The sequence below is a fragment of the Lacerta agilis genome, chromosome 2 (genome assembly GCF_009819535.1).
Source record: "Lacerta agilis isolate rLacAgi1 chromosome 2, rLacAgi1.pri, whole genome shotgun sequence".
Lineage (NCBI taxonomy): Eukaryota > Metazoa > Chordata > Lepidosauria > Squamata > Lacertidae > Lacerta > Lacerta agilis.
This window is the reverse complement of record NC_046313.1, coordinates 17,068,315-17,089,118: the sequence shown is the minus strand read 5'-3', so window position 1 is coordinate 17,089,118 and position 20,804 is coordinate 17,068,315. Positions and strand designations below refer to the sequence as shown.

General features: G+C 43.5%; 1 protein-coding gene across 1 annotated transcript in view; it reads right to left on the bottom strand.

Moving 5' to 3' along the window:
- ANKFN1 (ankyrin repeat and fibronectin type III domain containing 1) overlaps positions 1-20,804 on the bottom strand; it is a 106,612-nt gene that overhangs the window by 68,215 nt on the left and 17,593 nt on the right. The window contains exons 5-6 of the mRNA XM_033138735.1: positions 8,329-8,426; positions 5,485-5,575 (exon numbers count right to left, since the gene is read on the bottom strand). Of these exons, the coding sequence (XP_032994626.1) occupies positions 5,485-5,575; positions 8,329-8,426 (189 nt within the window). The remainder of the gene's footprint in view (positions 1-5,484; positions 5,576-8,328; positions 8,427-20,804) is intronic.

Genomic DNA, 20,804 nt, shown 5'->3' with positions numbered 1-20,804 from the left:
GTGGCAGGGCTACTATTTGAATTTTAACAACAGGCCAGCAAAAGTCCTTCATTCCCTGCTGACTCTCTCTCTCAGGGGCGGAGGAAGGCGCCCGGCTACCCGGGGCGGCAAACCCGGAAGCACCCGGGGGCATGGTTTCGCTCCCAGCACGCACGCCCCCACCGCCCCCTTGCTCCGCCCCTGCTCTCTCTCTTTGAATTTTTTATTTTTACATTTTACAATATTTCAACAAACATTTAAACCTAAACAAATTCAGCCTACATTTTCTTCGACTCCGCACCTCCACCTCTCTGCGGTTCCTTACTTTAAACTTGCTGCATAACCAATTCAAACCTGTTTACAAATTGAACCTTTTTACTCGCTTTAAGTTATTTCTTACTACCTTGCTGACTCTCTTGTCGGCGAGAAGGGAATAATAATTTTGGTCAAGTTTAGGGCACTCCTTGTGACCTCTCCCCCCCTGTCATGGCTGCTAAGTTTAGCTGCTATTTTTCACACTTCTTTTAACGGAAAAGAATAAAGTTAATAACCCGCCTCGGCTCTGCAAATAAAAGCATGCTGCCGGCATGTTTGCCTGTTGACAGGCTCTGCATAGCTGGCACCGAGTATGTGAATGAATTCAGCGCTACCCAATGGCTGGCTTTTTGTGAACGGTGCATGCTCGGTTAGTTTACATTGCAAGCTCATGAAGGGCATGGCATTCCCGGGAAATAAAGCAGCGAAAACCACACTCAGCACCTCTCTCCCATTTGCAACCAAGGGCCACAAGATGACACGGTGACCGTTTTGTCTTTTCGCACAACGCCTTGTTTTACGAGTTGCGTAAAAGATGATGGTGTTCATCCACAACCGTATTTGGGTGAAACATCTGCATCATCAACATTGGGAGGCTGTTGCAAAGAAACTGATGGAAAAACTGACTAAGAGAAGGTAGATGGATTAAACTGAGGCATAAAAACAGAAAACGTTTGTGCGAACTTAAGATCCAAAGCATTCGCTGTTGGATGAATAAATAAGCTTATGCAATACAGTGGTACCTTGGTTATCAGACACCTTGGTGCTCAAACAAATTGGAACCCGAACATTGCAAACCTGGAAGTAAGTGTTCCGATTTGCGAACTTTTTCCGGAAGTCGAACGTGCTCCGTTTTGAGTGTTACGCTTCCGTTTTGAGTGCCACACTTCCGTTTTGAGTGTTACGCTGAGGTCTGTCTGGTTTTGCTACTTGTTTTGCGTTTTTGTTTTTGCGGCTCTTTTTTTTGTTTTGTTTTTGTGACTGTGTGGAACGAACGCATTTCAGCTACTGATTGATTGATTGCTTGACTGCAGCACATTGTTTATTGCTTTCATTTTATGGGTCAATGGTCTCGTTAGATAGTAAAATCCATGTTGGCATGCTAGTTTCCAACCACTGCTGTTCGGCAGTGGAGTTTGCTACCAAGGAGTGTGGTGGAGTCTCCTTCTTTGGAGGTCTTTTAGCAGAGGCTTGACAGCCATCTGTCAGGAATGCTTTGATGGTGTTTCCTGCTTGGCACGGGATTGGATTGGATGGCCCTTGTGGTCTCTTCCAACTCTATGATTCTATGATTCTATGTTAAATTGCTGTTTTAGGGGTTGCTTTTAAAAGTATGGAACAGAAGAATCCATTCTGCATTGCTTTCTATGCGAAAGGGCGCCTTGGTTTTGGAACGCTTTGGTTTTGGAACGGACGTCCTGAATGGATTAAATTTGAGAACCAAGGTACCACTGTAAAATGAGAGAGGAATTATTCTAGTTCTAGGTAACTAAAACACACCTTTGGTCACTTAAAGGGTGGCTGGGGGTGGGGTGGGGGGTGAGTAATTCCGCTTTTCCCCAGTATTTGATTGCCATATCTTCTGTTTTAGAACTGGTCTAAGTATTATCTTTAACATACAGAGGAAGCTGGGAATGGTTTTTGGGTGGTCGCTTTTCCACCAAGGCCAGTCTCATGTACCAGTTGATGGTTGTGCATTGTGTACTTGGCTGTGGTTGGAAGCTAGCATGCCAACTTTTCCTGGCAGCCATAAATATAATGAGATCAGCTGCTGCACGACATTTCATGTTGGTGGCTTGGAAAAGCCACAGAGAGAAGCCATTTCCAGCTTGCTAGAGTGATAAAAGTACCGGTAATGTGTAGACCAATTGCTAGCCTTCTGAATTTGGAGAATGTTAAGGAGAGGATCCGATCATGCCTCTTCATTTTAACATTTATTTTCAAAGAATATGAAATCTTACACACACACACACACACACACACACACACAAACCCTGTATGGTTTTAAATGAATATGGGTGTAGGGGTTCTTTTTCATTCACATTTTCCCATTTCTGTGTTTTGTCATTTTGTTGTGGCCCCGAACAAGCAAACAGAACCTGACCTAAGCAAGCTGTCTAGGAAGTCAGCCCTTTTAGGATGAAACTGGGTCTAATCCCGAGTAAACATGCACATAAGCGCATTGCACAAGGCCATAATGGAAGTGTAATGAATAATACTTGGAGAAGTTCTTCCTGATTGTTTAAATATGTTCCTGTGTGTGTTCTTTTTTTAAAAAGAAATCGGCAATTTTCAATACACATTGCTTTACACAAATCAACAGTGTGATGCAGCAGCAGCAGCAAAAAAAAAAAAAAAAGCTAATGCTATTCTAGGCTGTGTCAACAGAAGCATAGCTGTCAACTTTCCTCTTTTTCTAAAAGGGAAATTCCCTTATTCCAAATAGGCTTCCTCGCAAGAAAAGGGAAAAGTTGACAGCTATGAACAGAAGTATAGTGTTCAGATCAAGGGAAGTAATTGTACCACTCTATTCTGCCTTGGTCAGACCATACCTGGAATGCCATGTCCAGTTCTGGGCGCCACAATTTAACAAGGATGTTGACAAACTGGAACGTGTGCAGAGGAGGGCAACCAAGACGATCAAGGGTTTGGAAACCAAGCCTTATGAGGAACATTTGAAGGAGCTGGGTATGTTTAGCCTGTGTGGGAACCAATAGGAGCTATTCAACCACCTTACAGGGTCCGCCTCCTGGCGTGACCTAGCCAATTACAGAAGAGCTAGGAGGGCGAACACTCCTATCAGAAACAAGCTAACTAAGGACTCTCTTTTCTCTGAACACAGTTTTAAGCAGGAGCGAGTCAGTCTGGCTTTGGCAGGCTCACATGCAGCAAGGGTTGTTTTTGAGTTCTAGTTCCGTTGTTAATAATAAAGGACATTTGGAACCAACGCTGCCTCTGCCTCTTATCCTAGCTGAGTACATAGCTGAGTACATAACAGCCTGGGAAAGAGGAGACTGAGAGGAGATATGATAGCCATCTTCAAATACCTCAAGGGCTGTCACATGGCTATCTCAGCTTGTTAAGCCCATATATGATAGCCATTACATATGGCATTTACCACAAACCCAGCTGTTTTGGTTTAACCCCTTCTTGTTCCCATATTAAACTGAAATGAATCCTAAGTGCGTGGAATTACTTCTGTTCCTATCTACCCAGTTATGCTCACCTCTTACTTTCCTCTTTAACCTCCCCCCCCTCTTGATTGTTGAAATTTAGACCGGAAGCTCCTTGGGATAGATAGCAAGTTCCCGCCCCCAACAATGGTACAGTACAAAGTGCAGTACATTTCCGAGCACAATTCAAAGTGTTGGTCTTTAAAGACCTAAACGGCCTCGGCCCTGAATACCTGAAGGAACGTCCCATCCCCATTGTTCAGCCCGGACACTGAGGTGCAGCTCCGAGGGCCTTCTGGCAGTTCCCTCACTGCAAGACGTGAAGCTTCATGGAACCAGGAAGAGGGCCTTTTCGGTAGTGGCGCCCACCCTGCGGAACGCCCTCCCATCAAATGCCAAGGAGATAAGTAACTATGCAACCTTTAGAAGACATCTTAAGGCAACCCTGTACGGGGGTGTTTAAAATGTTTAAGGTTTTATTAGGTTTTTATACATTCTGGAAGCTGTCCAGCGTGGCTGGAGAAACCCAGCCGTATGGGCGGGGTACAAATAAAATAATAATAATAATAATAATAATAATAATAATAATAATAATAATTTATACCCCGCCTATCTGGCTGTGTTTCCCCAACCACTCTGGGTGGTTTCCAACAGAATGTTAAAATACAATAATCTATTAAACTGTAAAAGCTTCCCTAAACAGGGTTGCTTTCAGATTATTATTATTATTATTAGATGTGACCATCAGTGGTGCTACACATGTAAACAAACGAATAAACACATAATTTCATACACAACTGGGTGTGAGAAAGACCATGGCTCAGTGGTACAGCATTCGCTTTGCACAGAGTATAGAAAAAGAAGAAGAAGAAGAAGAAGAAGAAGAAGAAGAAGAGGAGGAGTTTGGATTTGATATCCCCCTTTATCACAACCTGAAGGAGTCTCAAAGCGGCTAACAATCTCCTTTCCCTTCCTCCCCCACAACAAACACTCTGTGAGGTGAGTGGGGCTGAGAGACGTCAGAGAAGTGTGACTAGCCCAAGGTCACCCAGCAGCTGCATGTGGAGGAGCGGGGAAGCGAACCCGGTTCCCCAGATTACTAGTCCACTGCTCTTAACCACTACACCACACTGGCTCAACCCAAGGCAACTCCAGGCAAGGCATGGAAAGGCCCAACTTGGTCTGAAATCTTAGAGAGCTGCTGCCAACCAATATAGGCATTGCTGAACTTGGAGTAAGGCAACTTCCTGCTTCCACATGTAAGTTCTTGAAGGACCAGGTATTTCACAGGCAGCCAAACACAGGGCTAATTGGGAGGTTCAAAGACCATAGATCAACTAACTCTATAAATGCATTCCATTTTTATTCATTTTTTTGCTGCCATGATCATTTCACCTTGGCTGAACTAACCTTTTAAATGACACTTTATTAATTTTTTAAAATAAATTTTATTAAGTTTTATAGCAGGCATAGGCAAACTTGGCCCTCCGGATGCTTTGGGACTACAACTCCCATGATCCCTAGCTAACAGGACCAGTGGACGGGGATGATGGGAATTGTAGTCCCAAAGCACCTGGAGGGCCGAGTTTGCCTATGCCTGTTTTATAGAGAGAAAGACAAAACTGAATATCTTTTCCCTTTCTAAACCAAACCAGGACTTTTATCCAGATACAATAAAAATCCAAAAAAGGGGTGAAGAAATGGAGAAAGAAAAAGAAATAAATAAAGAAAGAAAGAGTAGAAAAGAGGTTAAAATAGAAAAATAGAAAATTAAGATTCAGAAAAGAAAGAACTCCTAATTCATCTGTCTGCTATATAAAAACAATATTCACTTTGTCCAATCCAATATAACACCCCACAAAGCCAGTTTCTATAAACAAACATTATCTTCCATCCTCAAATCCAGATCTCATTATTAAATTTCACTTTAAATGAGAGGGGAAAAGAGAGGATGAATGAATGTTGTTCAGATAATACAAGCAGTCAATGTTGAAATAGACAAAAACTCTTAACCTACTCGAAGGAGAAGCACAGGGGGGTGTGGAAGTCTGAGGCTGCCCCCAGCCTTTCATGTTATAAGCATAAACTCGGACGTAATAGGTTCGGCCCTGTAATGAGAAAATAAAACAGACGACCCCAAGTTTATGAACCCAGCCAAAACGAACATTCCAAAGTCATACGGCTACCCATTGACAAAGGAGCGAGCCCAGTGACCCAAATACATTTCTTGTAACCTGTTTTATAGCAGGGCTGTGCTGAATGTTCACTAACGTTTGAAACTGGCACACTCAAGACAGCTGAAGCTACTGCAGAACATGCGGCTTTGCTTATGGCTGCCTGTGATGATAGCACATCAGCCGTAGCGCTGTGGCATCAGCGAGAAAAGCGTGCAGGTTCCCACAACCAAGCGGCTTAAGCAGAAGTGAGAGGAGGAGGAGGAGGAGGAGGAGGAGGAGAGGTTGGATTTGATATCCCGCTTTATCACTACCCGAAGGAGTCTCAAAGCGGCTAACATTCTCCTTTCCCTTCCTCCCCCACAACAAACACTCTGTGAGGTGAGTGGGGCTGAGAGACTTCAAAGAAGTGTGACTGGCCCAAGGTCACCCAGCAGCTGCATGTGGAGGAGCGGAGACACGAACCCGGTTCCCCAGATTACGAGTCTACCGCTCTTAACCACTACACCACACTGGCTCTGAGTCTCAGGACAGTGAAGCCAATAAGAGGAAGAAGCAGAATTAAAGGAAGAAAGGGAGGAATATAGTGGTACCTCGGTTCCCGAACGCCTCCATTGTCAAACGTTTCAGTTCTCGAACGCCCCAAACCCAGAAGTAAATGCTTCTGTTTTCAAATGTTTTACGGAAATCGAACGTGCGACGCGGCTTCCGCTGAGAGCAAGTAGCTCTTGCAACCAATGGGAAGCCGTCCCTTGGTTTTCGAACGTTTTGGAAGCCGAACGGTCTTCCGGAATGGATTATGTTCGAGAACTGAGGTACCGCTGTATATATTGTAAACTGTCTTGTGATCTTTGGATGAAGGGTGGTGTAGAAATTTGATAAATAATTATAATATTAATGAGGGAGGGAGGAAGACATTACTGAGAAGAAACAGCAGCTAGAGAAGCCAAATGTTGCCAAATAGCACTGAAACTATGCTAATAATACCATAACAAATGTCAAAAATTGACTTTTCTTCTGTGCCTTCACTGTCCACAGTCGAATGTTTCATAAACAAAGCTTGCCCCCAAACAAACACAAAGGTTACCCCAAAGAAATATGAGGCATGAACTGCTCGGGATCATCACCATCATTTTTATAATAGAAAAACGTGTTGACCACATGTTTTATTCATGTATTGGCACTGAAAGTTTGCATTCTCCATCATTTACAATTGGCTTCACCTTATCTCTTATAATATTGCATACTGTATCTTTGGGAACCTGAGAAGTAGTTTAGATTAGCTAGCACCGGGCGGTGCATGGCTTTTATCATTCTTGTACGTTGTATAAATTGCTGGCGATTTGCATCTAAATTGTCTCTCAAGGAACAGCTCCTGAAATAAGTCAAAGGGAGGTCCATGGGATGTGGATGTTAGGGCTACAACCACAGTCTTCTAGGTCAACAGAGGTACCCTGTTTTTAGATGTTCCACAGAGATATGAGGAGTTGCCTTCTGCTAAACCAGGCCAAGGCCCAAACTACACATGACATAACAAAGCAATCCTATATCCTACACAGAGCACGTTGAGGGGGTGCAAGGTAGCTGATATCTTCCAAGTGCTGCCACTCACACTTGCCAGGGCAGAAGGTGTGTGTGTGTGTGTGTTTCCCTGATCCAGGCTGCTGCAGGTGAGGGACCTGGGGATTGGTCCTTTCCTGGGATCTACAGGGCTTTCGATCTCCACTCCTGCTCCCAAAACGCCCCATTTCAGCTGCTGCCTCCCATGGACATGAAGCTGGGGGGGGGGATATTATCTGGGAAATCGTATGAGGCATCTTATGAATGTCTCTACCAAAGCATTTGTTCAAAGCTAACCTTTGCACAAATCATCATCAACAACAATAAAAACCCAACTGAAAAAGACGCTTTTGAAATCTAAGCTTCAAACCCCAAGATATTAAATGTTGGGTTAAAAAGTCAGTTTAGAAGAACTTAAATATGCCTCCCCCGACTAACACGGGTTTTTCTTTCTTTTCTTTAAATTAAAAAAAAAATGCAAATGATTTTGAGACAGGAGAATGTATCTGAGATTTCCCTCCAGCTGTAAATACTGATGCATTTTTAAAATTAAAAAAAAACCTGTTACTGATGTCAAAAGTCACATTCAGCTGCTTATGAAGGACCGAGAAGTGAAGGCAAATGTGTGTGATGTGGACATCCCTACCTGCCCCCCTCCCGAGACTCTCCATAGGGAGATCATTGCCCATCAGCCACCCACTTTTAATCTCTATAAAAACACCCCTTTCTCCTTTTAAGTTGCTGCAGCCAGCGACTTTTGTTTCCCCTACGAAGCGGTGGGGATAGAACTGTTATTTTAGGCATCAGACGTGGAGTCAGGATTGGATCTCTCCAAAGCCTTTGATCTGCCCTAAGATTACCCCATGATCCACGGCACAGCAGCTTTAATTCCACTCTCTTCAGATCTCCCCCACTAACACAGCGACTCACAAAACAACCTACAGCCAACCGCCCATCCCTTTGTGGTTTTCCGATGCTGGGTACCAGACAGAATGCGTTTAATGACTGGCAGCCCTTGCTGGAGGAATGGCACTCAGCTGTTCTCCTCAAGCAGCTTAAATTCAAAGTGGGCAGTTTTGCTAGTGTTTGGGGAGCAGCACAATCTAAATTAAGGCTTTGTCATTTACCATGGTGAGGGCGGTGATGGTGCACCTCAAAGACTGAAGGTTATCCATGACGATTTCCCCAGCCAAAGGAGAAAAGTCTTCTGAATAGCTCCATTCCACTAGGAAACAAAATCAAACAGAAGAAAGGTTAACAAGACGTCAGTTGTCTAAGAGAGGAGCATACACATTCAGCTAATTTACGTCATCTCTCCCTTGTTTGTCTCAGGCCTCTGTGTCAACGAAAGTGTTGCAGAAGGCTTTTTGCATGCAAGTTAAGCCAAGCAAACATTTGCTCTGATTTAGGCACTTTTCCTCTCGCAAAGAGAAAGGGAATTTTGGCATGCAAGCAGCTAAGCAAGTACGGGGATCTACTGGTTGCAAATCAGCAAACAATTCAGTGCTTAGGAGGTGACGTTCGGTGGGGTTCACAGTTTGAAGGAACACAAGAGGACAGTTTCATTTGTCTAAAAATAGAATACAGTGGTACCTCAGGTTAAGAACTTAACCCGTTCTGGAGGTCCGTTCTTAACATGAAACTGTTCTTAACCTGAGGTACCACTTTAGCTAATGGAGACTCCCGCTGCTGTCACACCGCCGCCGCACGATTTCTGTTCTCATCCTAAAGCAAAGTTCTTAAGGTTAGCAGAGTCTGTAACCTGAAGCGCCTGTAACCTGAAGCATCTGTAACCTGAGGTTCCACTGTAAAATTATTGAACCCAGTGACGTAGCAAGGTGGGGGCGTTGAGAGCGGTACACCCCCGATTCCAGCCTGGAGGGGGGGGTGACACTTGGCACCCCCCCCCCACGACTCCCAAGTCACCAGCTGGCATCACTTCCATGCGGCGGCTACTCACGCACTGCAGCCTTACAAGTTGCCGCACAGACAGAGTGCCTCTCACGCCCAGCATCCAGGACGGAATGCGCATGTGTGCACTTGCGCAGTCCGTCCCGGATGCTGGGCACGAGCAGCCACTGCTCGGGGGGGCTGAGGCAGCCTGTCCGTGTGGCTGCTTACGCCCGACAGCCTTGCGAGTTACCGTGCGAGCAGACGCCGCACGGACGGGCTGCCGCAGCCCGTCCATATGGCAGCTGCTTGCGCCCGGCAGCCCGGATGGACTGCTCTCCGTAGTGCGCATGCATTGTAACATCACAACGCATGTGCTCTACGGAGTGGCACCGTGCCCCCGGGGGTGCACCCACATTTGCCACTCAGGGTGGCAAAGCGGCTCTGTATGCCACTGATTGAACCACTGAATTCCTCAAACACATACAGACACACAATGAATGAGAACGGAGCTGATAATTATTTTGGAAAACCTTTAAGCTTGAAACTTAAGCATTGGGGTTTATCAAAGTTTGTTAAAACCATACCCACTCTTTTCACTTTCCCCTACCGATGTTGCTGTCTGTTTTGGGGACGGCAGAGATCAATTTCCCTGCTTTTGCTGGGCGCAATAACTAGAAAGCCCTTAAATGCGGTGTGTGTGTGTGTGTGAGTCGTTTGCCTCTGTTTACAACGCTTCCTGAGATCACTGAAATCACATACCCATTCACCAGAAGAACCATTTTGAAACACCAAAAACCTGAGTTGGTTTCAAAACGGAGCTGCGTGCATTTTTGAAGAATACTATTAAATTAAATCAGGTGCTGGATATAGCTTAAAGAGCTGAAGAAGAGCAGAGGCAGCAAATTTGGAAGAAGTAATCTAAATGAATAAAGGAGGCTGCAGATCTAAGACCACTTTATCTATAGTAAAAAGGCAGCACAGTCCTAAACTCTTGATATGCTAGCCAGAGCACACATCTAGCTACTGTGCTGTTGCTTTTAAACGAAAAGACAAGAGTGGACAATAGCAAGTCTACCTGCCTCCATAATATACAAAGGAAATAATACAGAGCCTCATAGTTTGCAGGGCTACAACAGCAAAAATAAAATGTCACACTTTGATGACTGATGACAATAGGCCCTAACTACCGTATTTTTCTGTCTATAAGATGCCCCCATGTATAAGGCCACCCCTATTTTTTGAGCCCAAAATTAAGAAATAAATATTTTAAACATTCTGTGTATAAGACGACTCCCAATTTTAAACTTTAAAAAATTGGGAAAAAACATAGTTTTATACATGGGGAAAATACGGTATTTTGCAAGGATGGACACCATAGCAAAGAAACTAACTTACGGGCAGCTTCCCTGTATCAAAATAAGGCCCAATTGCTACGTATATGAAAGAAAGAAAGGGTCATTTCTGCAGTGGCTTCCTGTTTGTGCAATGCTCTCCCCAGGGTGGTTCTCCCATCACCTTCATTGTACAATTTTAGGCGTCTGGCGAAAGCATTCCTCTTTAACCAAGCCGTGGGCTGATTAACATCCAATGCCCTTTTAAAATGTGTTGGGGTGGGGAGATTATTGGGCTGTTCTTGTTCTTATTTTTATTATGTATTTTGTGATTTTATCTTGTGAACTGCCCTGAGACTTACAGTTATAGTGCAGTATACAAATTTCATCATCATCTCTGATTATTGTCTGTGAGAACTAGGGATGGTGGAAGATAGAGTCCAACAACATCTGGGAGAGTCGAAGTAGTAGTAGAGGAGGAGGAGGAGGAGGTGTTTGGATTTGATATCCTGCTTTATCACTACCTGAAGGAGTCTCAAAGCGGCTAACAATCTCCTTTCCCTTCCTCCTCCACAAAAAATACACCTGTGAGGTGAGCGAGGCTGAGAAACTTCAGAGAAGTGTGACTAGCCCAAGGTCACCCAGCAGCAGTGGCGGAGCTTCATGCGGAGGGCGGAGAGCAGGCAGGGGCAGGGCTGGTGCACGTTCCGGGGGCGTGGCGCGCCACCTGCAGGGGCATGGTGCCCAGTGCGGGCGAGGGGCAGCCGTGATGGCACCCCACCGGGATTGCGCTGCTGGGGGCAGTGTACTCCCCCCGCACTCCTCTTCCTCCACCAATGCCCAGCAGCTGCATGTGGAGGAGCGGGGAAGTGAACCCAGTTCACCAGATTATGAGTCCACCGCTCTTAACCACTACACCATGCTGGCATCATCATCATCATCATCATCATCAACAACAACATCATCGGTTTCCCCAGCCACTCTGGGCGGTTCCCAAAAGAATATTAAAAAAACGATAAAACATCAGACATTAAAAACTTCCCTAAACAGAGCTGCCTTCACATGTCTTCTAAAAGTCAAATAGTTCTTTATTTCTTTGATATCTGATGGGAGGGTGTTCCACAGGGCGGGCACCACTACTGAAAAGGCCCTCTGCTTGGTTCCCTGTAACCTCACATCTCACAGTGAGGGAACCGCCAGAAGGCCCTCAGAGCTGGACCTCAGTGTCTGGGCTGAATGATGGGGGTGGAGACACTCCTTCAGGTATACAGGGCCGAGGCCGTTTAGGGCTTTAAAGGTCAGCACCAAGACTTTGAATTGTGCTCAGAAACGTACTGGGAGCCAATGTAAGTCCTTCAGAACCGGTGTTATGTTGTCTCGGCGGCCACTCCCAGTCACCAGTCCAGCCAACCTTCTCATAAAAAATCTGTCACAGAACGTGGCTTGGTGGGCTTCTTTTAGCCATGTGACATGGGGCAGGAGATACCCAGTCACATACAAGCGCCTGCCTTGATCCAAAAGCGACACATACATTTTGCATTATGGTTTTTCACATGGGTTCAACTTCTGGGACTGTACACAGCCTTTCAAACATAATGTGAGAAGCAGCGCTCAACGAAACTGTAACTTTTGTCCATTAACCTTGAGCTCCCCGAAGCTCTAACAACACAAATGCCTCAGACTTTAATTGAGAGTCGCAGAACTATCTCCAGCCACGGCTATGAAAATTTAGAGGCTGTTAACAGAACATCTTGTATGGGGGTTTCTCTCGCTGGCGCGTAGTAGCCTTTCATTACAGAGTGCCTGTAAGTGTCATTATATTTGATGGCCTGTCACATTTTCCATTGTAAACCACAATTTTCTGGGCTTTATAGCTTTTGCTGCGTTAAATCACTTCGAACTAAAGCTGGGTATACAAGCTGCCAAAACAGACAAGTTCCATTACTGGGCCGGCGTAAAATGGAAGAAGACCGTCCTAGGTTGTTTAATGTCAAACCAAAAGGAATGTGCAGTCTTGTCAGAAGACCTGATCTGAAGGGAAGAGGAAAATGGGCTGCAATTTGGGGCCATTCTTTGTCGTCATGTACAGTGAAACCATACGGTGCATCGCGGAGGGATTTAGTGTTGGGAATAAAAGGGAGCTGACAATAGTAGGATCATCAAGAATCAGTGCTAGCTATAGTGAGTTCTAGTCAACTTTCTAAATCAAGATGTTGGAAAGGAAGGGGGGAAAGGGAGGAGGGCTCCCTAAAATTGTGTTTCATACCACATTTGGAGGAAGAAGGGAAAAAAAGGATGACTCTGGAATCCCATAAAGTCTTCCAAACCTAAAAGGTAAAGGTAAACGACCCCTGACAGTTAAGTCCAGTCGTGAATGACTCTGGGGTTGCGGTGCTCATCTCGCTTTACAGGCCGAGGGAGCCAGCGTTTGTCCACAGACAGTTTTTCCGGGTCATGTGGCCAGCATGACTAACCCGCTTCTGGCACAACGGAACACCGAAACCAGAGCAGCACATGGAAATGCCGTTTACCTTCCCGCTGGAGCGGTACCTATTTATCTACTTGCACTGGTATGCTTTCGAACGTCTAGGTTGGCAGGAGATAGGACTGAGCAACAGGAGCTCACCCCATCGTGGGGATTCGAACTGCCGACCTTCTGATCGGCAAGCCTAAGAGGCTCAGGTTGCCTTATTTCAAAAAGTGAAAATCCGGACACAAAAGTTGTTGAGATCTTTTTTTACAACATCCCCCCCCCCAAAGGAAGTTTGTTACCTATTTTTTAGGAAAATCATCAACAAACAAACAAACAACACTTCCGATATGAGCTGCCACATGCCTGGGTTTTCCTGGACATTTTGGACGCTTTTCTTCGAATATTCTGCCCGGATGCCATTTTTGATGGACGAATCTCGGCTATGTCTAGGAAATTCTCGACCTATGGAAGCCCTAGCCAAACCCATCATGAGGTAGAGCCTATATCAAGGGACCTAAACTAGCATTAGTGGTACTGCATTGGCTTAAATAGCATGTCAGTCACAGCCAGAGAATGACCATGGAGTCAAATGCTCCAGCATCCGGCAATTGTTTTAAAGGAAAAGGAAGTCTGTTTGAAAGGTGTCTCTATTCATTATGCCTTTAATGGCCCCCCTGTGACTGATGAAATGCTCAGACATTGCTGTATCCCATATAGTATTCTCCCATATATTCAGGTGTATTTCAGTCTGGTTTGTCCATTGGTGAGCTATCGCTAATCTCGCTGCGGTCAGTGAAATGCTGGTGAATTTTAATGAGAGTGTTTAACAAACTATATCTGCAAAATGATGAGGAATAGTGAAGAACTGGACTTGATTGGAAAAATGAGAAACTGAGAGAAACTGAAAACGACATCTTCGCCCATCCCCACGCACAAAGTAAATGTTTCTGTGGAATTTCACATGAAACAAAGTGCTCTTATTGGCTTCTTATTGGCATAAATTGGCTTCTCATCCTGGTTTAAAAGATGGGAAAATGAGTGTTAAGGGTGATCACTTACCACCTATAAAGGATTTTGAATGTTCACTCTTTTAAACTGGCGTATAACGAAAGGGCTCAGTGCCCATCTTCCACCTCTTTAGTATTATATTTTCCTTCTATCAGAATGTGGAATATATCTGAAAGCAGTTCCCTGGACCTTGTCAAATTTGCAGAGATTCAGGCTTTAAACACTGCGAGTAGCTTTTTAATGCACTGGGCAGTGTTAACAAACACCAGAAATTGCCTGAACTGAAGGCTCTGGAAACATTTAAAATGCAGGTGTAGATGTTTGGGCAAAACAGGTCATGTAGTGTTATATTTTTAAAGGCAGCAGGATGGGGTGAAATATTGCACAATACTCTTAGATAATATTTGCTTTCCTCCTGGTAATAGTTTTCCTTACCCATCAGTTGGAAGGGGGGAAAAGATGAATCCTGATTCCCCATGGAAATGCAACACATTTTCAGTAATGCATGCAAGAACCAGGATGTACTTACCAATAATGTTTAAGAATTTCAAAACAGTGTGAAATACTTTGCTTTAACCATCATCCAACAGGCTGGGTATTATTATCATTTCTGTGTCACTACTGCAGATACTGCAGATAAATTCCACTACTTTATTTATTCTGCCTTTAGAGGGTCTCCTTCTTTTAGAGATAATGTGTGTGTGTGTGTGTGTGTGTGTGTGTGTGTGTCACAGGGCTGTCAGAAGGAGGCCTGGAGCAGAGGGAGGGGGCAGAGTGGAGCGACGAAGGGACTGTGGAAGGCAGTAGGCTGGAACGAGGAGAAGGGGAAGAGAAAGGGTTAAGGGAAGCCAGTCAGATGGAGGAGGGAGTCCCTGATGCCACAGGAGAGGGTCAGCACCGCCAGCTGAGCAGTAGCTCAGGAACTGATGGAGAGGCGGTCACCGTACCCTTGGCAATGGAACGAAGGGAGTGGAAGTGTGTCGCTTTACCCAGACTGCTTTGCTGGAGGCGGTCCCGTAAGTCCGCACTGCCGGCAACTGAGAGTGATGGATCGGACACTTGAGAACTGAGCTCCGGCTTGTATATATGTACATAATAAAGACTACTCAGACACAGCCAGCCTGGCAAGTGCGTTTTCTCGTGGAAGGCTTCCACATGATCCTGACACACTCTCTCTCTCTCTCTATATATATATATATAGGTGAAACTCTAAAAATTAGAATATCGTGGAAAGGTTCATTTCTTTCAGTAATTCAACTTAAAAGGTGAAACTAATATATGAGATAGACTCATGACATGCAAAGCGAGATATGTCAAGCCTGTATTTGTTATAATTGTGATGATTATGGCGTACAGCTGATGAGAACCCCAAATTAACAATTTCAACTTTGGGGTTTTCATCAGCTGTACGCCACAATCATCACAATTATGACAAATAAAGGCTTGACATCTCTCGCTTTGCATGTCATGAGTCTATCTCATATGTTAGTTTCACCTTTTAAGTTGAATTCCTGAAATAAATGAACTTTTCCACGATATTCTATTTTTTAGAGTATCCCCTGTATATTAAACTCCAGTAGCTAATGAACAATTGCTTACATAAATTGACTTTTCCACGATATTCTAATTTTTTGAGTTTCACCTGTATACACACACACACACACACACTTCTCAAGTTTATACATTTCACAATCATTTTGACATTTCAAAGCTTGACTTCCTTCCCCCTCTTTCTGCGGTTCCTTAAATTTATTTTTAATATCTTCTGCATATCCAGATTAACTTAATTTGCTCATTTATTCATCTTCCTTAAATATATACTGCAGCTTCATGCTGCAGATTATTACAATAACCCTGCCAATGTTTCTTACTTTCTTACAATTTATCTGTAAATATTCAATAAACCATTTCCATTCTTTTATTTTTTAAAAAGTTATCTTGATTTCTTATTCTTCCGGTAAGTTTTGCCATTTCTGCATATTCCATAATTTTTTGTACCCATTCTTTCTTTGCTGGGACTTCTCTTTTAGAGACAACATTGCCCAAATAAGGGGGCAGAAGGAAGAACAGAACCCTTCTTTGCATGCAAGAATGGACAAAGGGCTCCCAATACACTGGGGAGTGAAAAGTAAATTTTCACCTGTGGAATATTCTTCATTGTGAAGCATATGGGGACAAGTTCCCTATTGACTTCGGAAATGGGATGATAGAGGCATTATTTTTTATTTTTTGGGGTCGTGCTGTAATACCATCATCACCTTATAGACTTTTAAACTGTAAACAACAATGGGCAAATTACGTCTCTTTCAGGTGTGTGCAAAACCCCCAGTAGAAATCTCATTAGTCTTTTCAAACTTATTTTGCCCATCCTTGAAATTCCTCAGATGTTTGGCCTGAAAGGAACTCACTATCCATTTCACTTTAAGGTGCAATCTGGTAGCAATCTGAGCCGCCGCCATCCCTTGAAACATTCTGTCCATCTGACCAAACTCTTCATCCTCCTTTGTGATTTCTCAGGTGTGTTTCCTGAGGAGAAACACCCACATCCACTTTGGATTTCACTTTGGGTGAAATTTCTGTGGCCAAAAACGGGCGGCAAGCGCAACTTTCCGAACCCATCTCTAAAGTTGGGATTCAATCAAAACGAGCCTGCTTTTTATAGCCTAATGTTAATTCTAGGAGGCTGTTGAATTTCTCCTGAGAAATTTCATTATTGACATGAATTCAGGTGAGCCGTTCTTCTGACGCGTATTGCCATCTGGCCGTGCAAATACTGTCTCAGTAAATGGGCCCACAGAGGCCAGCTTGGCAACCCTTTTGCGTATTATCTTCCAGTAAATGTGGTCCATAAAAAGGACCTTCTGTCACCTCCCACCCTCAAGCAAATTGTCACAGCAAGTGGAAGTCTAGCTATAAGCGTCAAAGTAGTAGCCCAGATATGAGCCATTTATGAAACAATTTCACATTTCATCATACTTTCTCTAGAGTTATAATATTGCAGAGAGAGAGAGAGAGAGAGAGAGAGAGAGAGATTATATATATATATATATATATATATATATATATATTCTGGACAAACTACATTTAGGACTTATGCTTAGGACTATTTTCTTTTCTTCCCTAACTAAATCTTTAAATTCTTGTTAAAACACTTCTAGATGGTGCTTAGGGATCAAAGAAATTCTCTCCTCAGCATGGGGCCTCTTAAGCTGTGAAATCTTACTTTCCCTGACAAAAGCACTGGCTTTGAGGTGAAAGATGGAAATCAGAAGCCTCAGAGACTGAGGGATAAGAGCTCAGGGAGGCTAAAACAAACATAAACACTGACTCGGGCCTTCTTAATGTGACTTACTGTTATATAATGACACCAAGGAGCAGTTTTACTCCAAGATTTTCTATCTGAGTGGCAGCTGCTCCCCATCACCTCAGATCTGAGGTATGCAGAACCACGTGGTCCATCTATTGTATGAAATGCAATGCGTATGCAGTTGGATAATACCACCAAAAAATGACAGAAGATGAAAGAATCCCTCATAACTCTGTTTCTTTCTGAATGCGTCAGCTGCTTTGCCTGAGGAGGAACCTTCATATTCACTCTGAATTTTGCTTTGGGAAATCTATCGACACGGATTGGCTTGTTTTGCTTTAGGGTTAAGTTTCGGCGGCAGCTCCGAATACGGACTATGAGAAATGAAAGCATTAAATGGCCCCCTCTCTGTTTGAATTAGGGCTCCTCACACTTGCTTCTGAGCAGTGCTATTTGCTAGAAAAAGAGGTGCCGGAACTCACCACAAACACCTCCCTTGTTCTCTTATAATGGCAATGGTGCCCTGAGTTCCAGTGAGTTCCAGCTGAAAAAAATCCCAGCTTCTGAGCAACCTAGAAGATCAGGTGTTATGTACTGAGTTGAATAGGATCCAAAATGCAGCAGTCTGATTGGTCCTAGAACAATAGGATCCAGAATGCAGCAGTCTGATTGGTCCGCAGGAGCCACCCAATCCAGCTCCAGGTGGAAGTGAATCCGCAACCCGATTGGCATACAGAATCCCAGAATTAGCCAATCACGTGGGGCCCATTGTGTAAATAGGATCAGGTGAAATTTCATTCCCTCCTCTGGTGTAGTGTGAACATTCAGAGGAGGCCTGTTTCTTTTGTCCCTGACCCCCAGGTCCTACACAGCTCTTTTTTAAACCAACTTTTCTCCCCTCCCCCTTGCCGCCGCCTTCGTAATGAAAGCTGGGGATTCTGAAAAGCCACTTCCATGGCTAAGTAGAGTAGAGTGGCACTCAAAAATGATTTGCAGTTCATTTGATGCTTTTCAAAATTCTACAGTATAGTGGCCAATTCCATAGGTTGGGGTTCCATGAAGGGGGGGTATATAAAAATGCATAATGAATATTACCCGTGCATCCCAGAACCAAGGCCGTATAATATTATCGCATTGTTTTCAGTCTTGAGTACCATGTTCACACGAGGTATGGGGAGGCTGAGTTTAATCACCAGGGCTGTGCCTAAATACAAGACTTTCCAGTGCAAAAATGTGATGCCTTAAAATTACACATAAATAGAGAGATCCAAACAAGAGGTGCAGTTTAAGAAGCAGCTTGAAAATAGGGGATAAACTTCATTTGACACTTCGTAACAAAGCCCTGGTGCCCTTTGCAAACTAGTGCCTCCGGCAGAGCACTTTGAAATGGAAAAGTAGCAAAAGGAATAATAATAATAATAATAATAATAATAATAATAATAATAATAATAATAATATTTATTTATTTATACCCCACCCATCTGGCTGGGTTTCCCCAGCCACTCTGAGTGGCTCCCAACAGATTAAAAACAGAACAAAACATAAAATATTAAAAACTTCCCTAAACAGGGCTGTGGGGTGTGTGCTTAACACGTCTCCTGCCATCCTGTTTTACTCCCCAAACCACAAATAAGATGATGCCTTTGACCAAACACATCAATGTAGCGAAAACATTACCAAAGTTACAGATTTTGCCACTGCCATCTGCTTTAACTCCTGTGGTATTCTAGAGCTATGCAGGTTCTAGAGCTATGCAGCTATGCAACAATGGGGTAAAAAACAGCTGGGGAAAGAAAGTTTTTTGGGGGAAATGACTGGCAAGGGAAGGGTTAAATATTGCCATCCATTCCACCCCTCCTGTGTCACAAAACACTGGAGTACGCTGTCCCAAGGGAAAATGGGTCAGAAAGTCCTCATCATCCCTAAGGCACAGTACCTACTAAACATACAGAAGATATACACTTTAATAATAACACAAACCATGCAAAAAGACAAGGTTTGTGGGAAGGGGTATACTTTGCTGGTCCAATGCCACTGGGACAAACCTATCAATTTCAGTTTCTCTCTCTCTCTCTCTCTCCAGACAACAGTTTAGACCTCCACATTTACACATCAGATTGCATTAAAAAAAAGCTGCATGAAAATTGCACTGTATTGCACATTTCTCCAAACATTTGCATTGTTTGTATATAACAGTGCCTAATTTTTGCAAAGCAATTTCCTCTAATACAATGTATTTCCGTCTGTTATTTTCATGAATATATGAATTTTTAGGCACATTTCACCTGTGTGTGTGTGTGTGTGTGTGTGTGTGTACAACACATTCCTTGGTTCGCAAACTATATTGCAAAATTCACAGAAGTGCAAATTCTGAAGGATGGCTGTTTTTTTTGGTTTGCTACAGAATGTGCAAACGAGGTAAGTTCACTTTTAAGTGTAGACTGAATCAATTTTTCATCCTCACCCCGAGCCATATACCACACTTTTATTATAAGCAATAAAGTTAACCAATCTGAAAGCAAATCCTAATTTCACAGGGAAGCCATAAGTAGCTTATTTTTGGTATTGGTTTTACCCTTACTTTTCTTCTTTTTTAATAGCAATAAAGTGTGACATTGAATATGATTCATAGGGACTGTGATCATAAACAATTTAACTTGAAAGAAGTGATGCATGCTTCTGAGTACTTGACTATTTGGCATGTTGGAGCATGCCGAACCCATGCCTCATCTTTTCCCTTCTTCTGAGAAATTTTAATTTGAGGTTTGTTGGATGGAAGATTGGAAGTAGACCTGGGCTTGAAAACATCTAACTCCTCATGCGAGGAACTACAAGAAGGAAGATTCCACCTAAACATTAGGAAGAACTTCCTGACAGTAAGAGCTGTTTGGCAGTGGAATTTGCTGCCAAGGAGTGTGGTGGAGTCTCCTTGTATGGAGGTCTTTAAGCAGAGGCTTGACAGCCATCTGTCAGCAATGCTTTGATGGCGTTTCCTGCTTGGCAGGGGGTTGGAATGGATGGCCCTTGTGGTCTCTTCCAACTCTAGGATTCTATGATCCTTCTGGATGTTGTTTGAGCAAACTTCCCATTGGCCATGCAGGTCGAGGATGATCGAAGTCAGAACAACCTTCGGAGGATACCAGATCTTAACAATCAGCTAATCTGTTTTCTCTCTCCCCTAAAAAGTTGTATTCCCCCCCTTCAATTTCCTGGGACTGGCCCAAATGATAGAAATTGTTCTAAATTCTTAATTTCTAGATCTGAACAAACGTGTTGAGAAAAAAACTATCCGCCATTTTAATGGTTGATTACATCTGCTACCTTTCCCTTGACTAGACTCTGTGGCTGTGAATCAGCTGGATAGCTAGCTCATGACATACTCAGACCACCATACTAAATAAAGTGTTGATTTTATTCGTTTGATTTTTTAAAAAAAGCACTAATATGGGTTGTTTTTCTATAAATGTTAATAAGCGATAGCAAAGCATTCTGTGTATCTTTGTTTCTCCCAACCTTTATATTGTTTCCAAATGTTTCCTTTGTTCGGGGGCTAGTATATATCACTTTCTTGCTCTTAACAAAATATAAAAT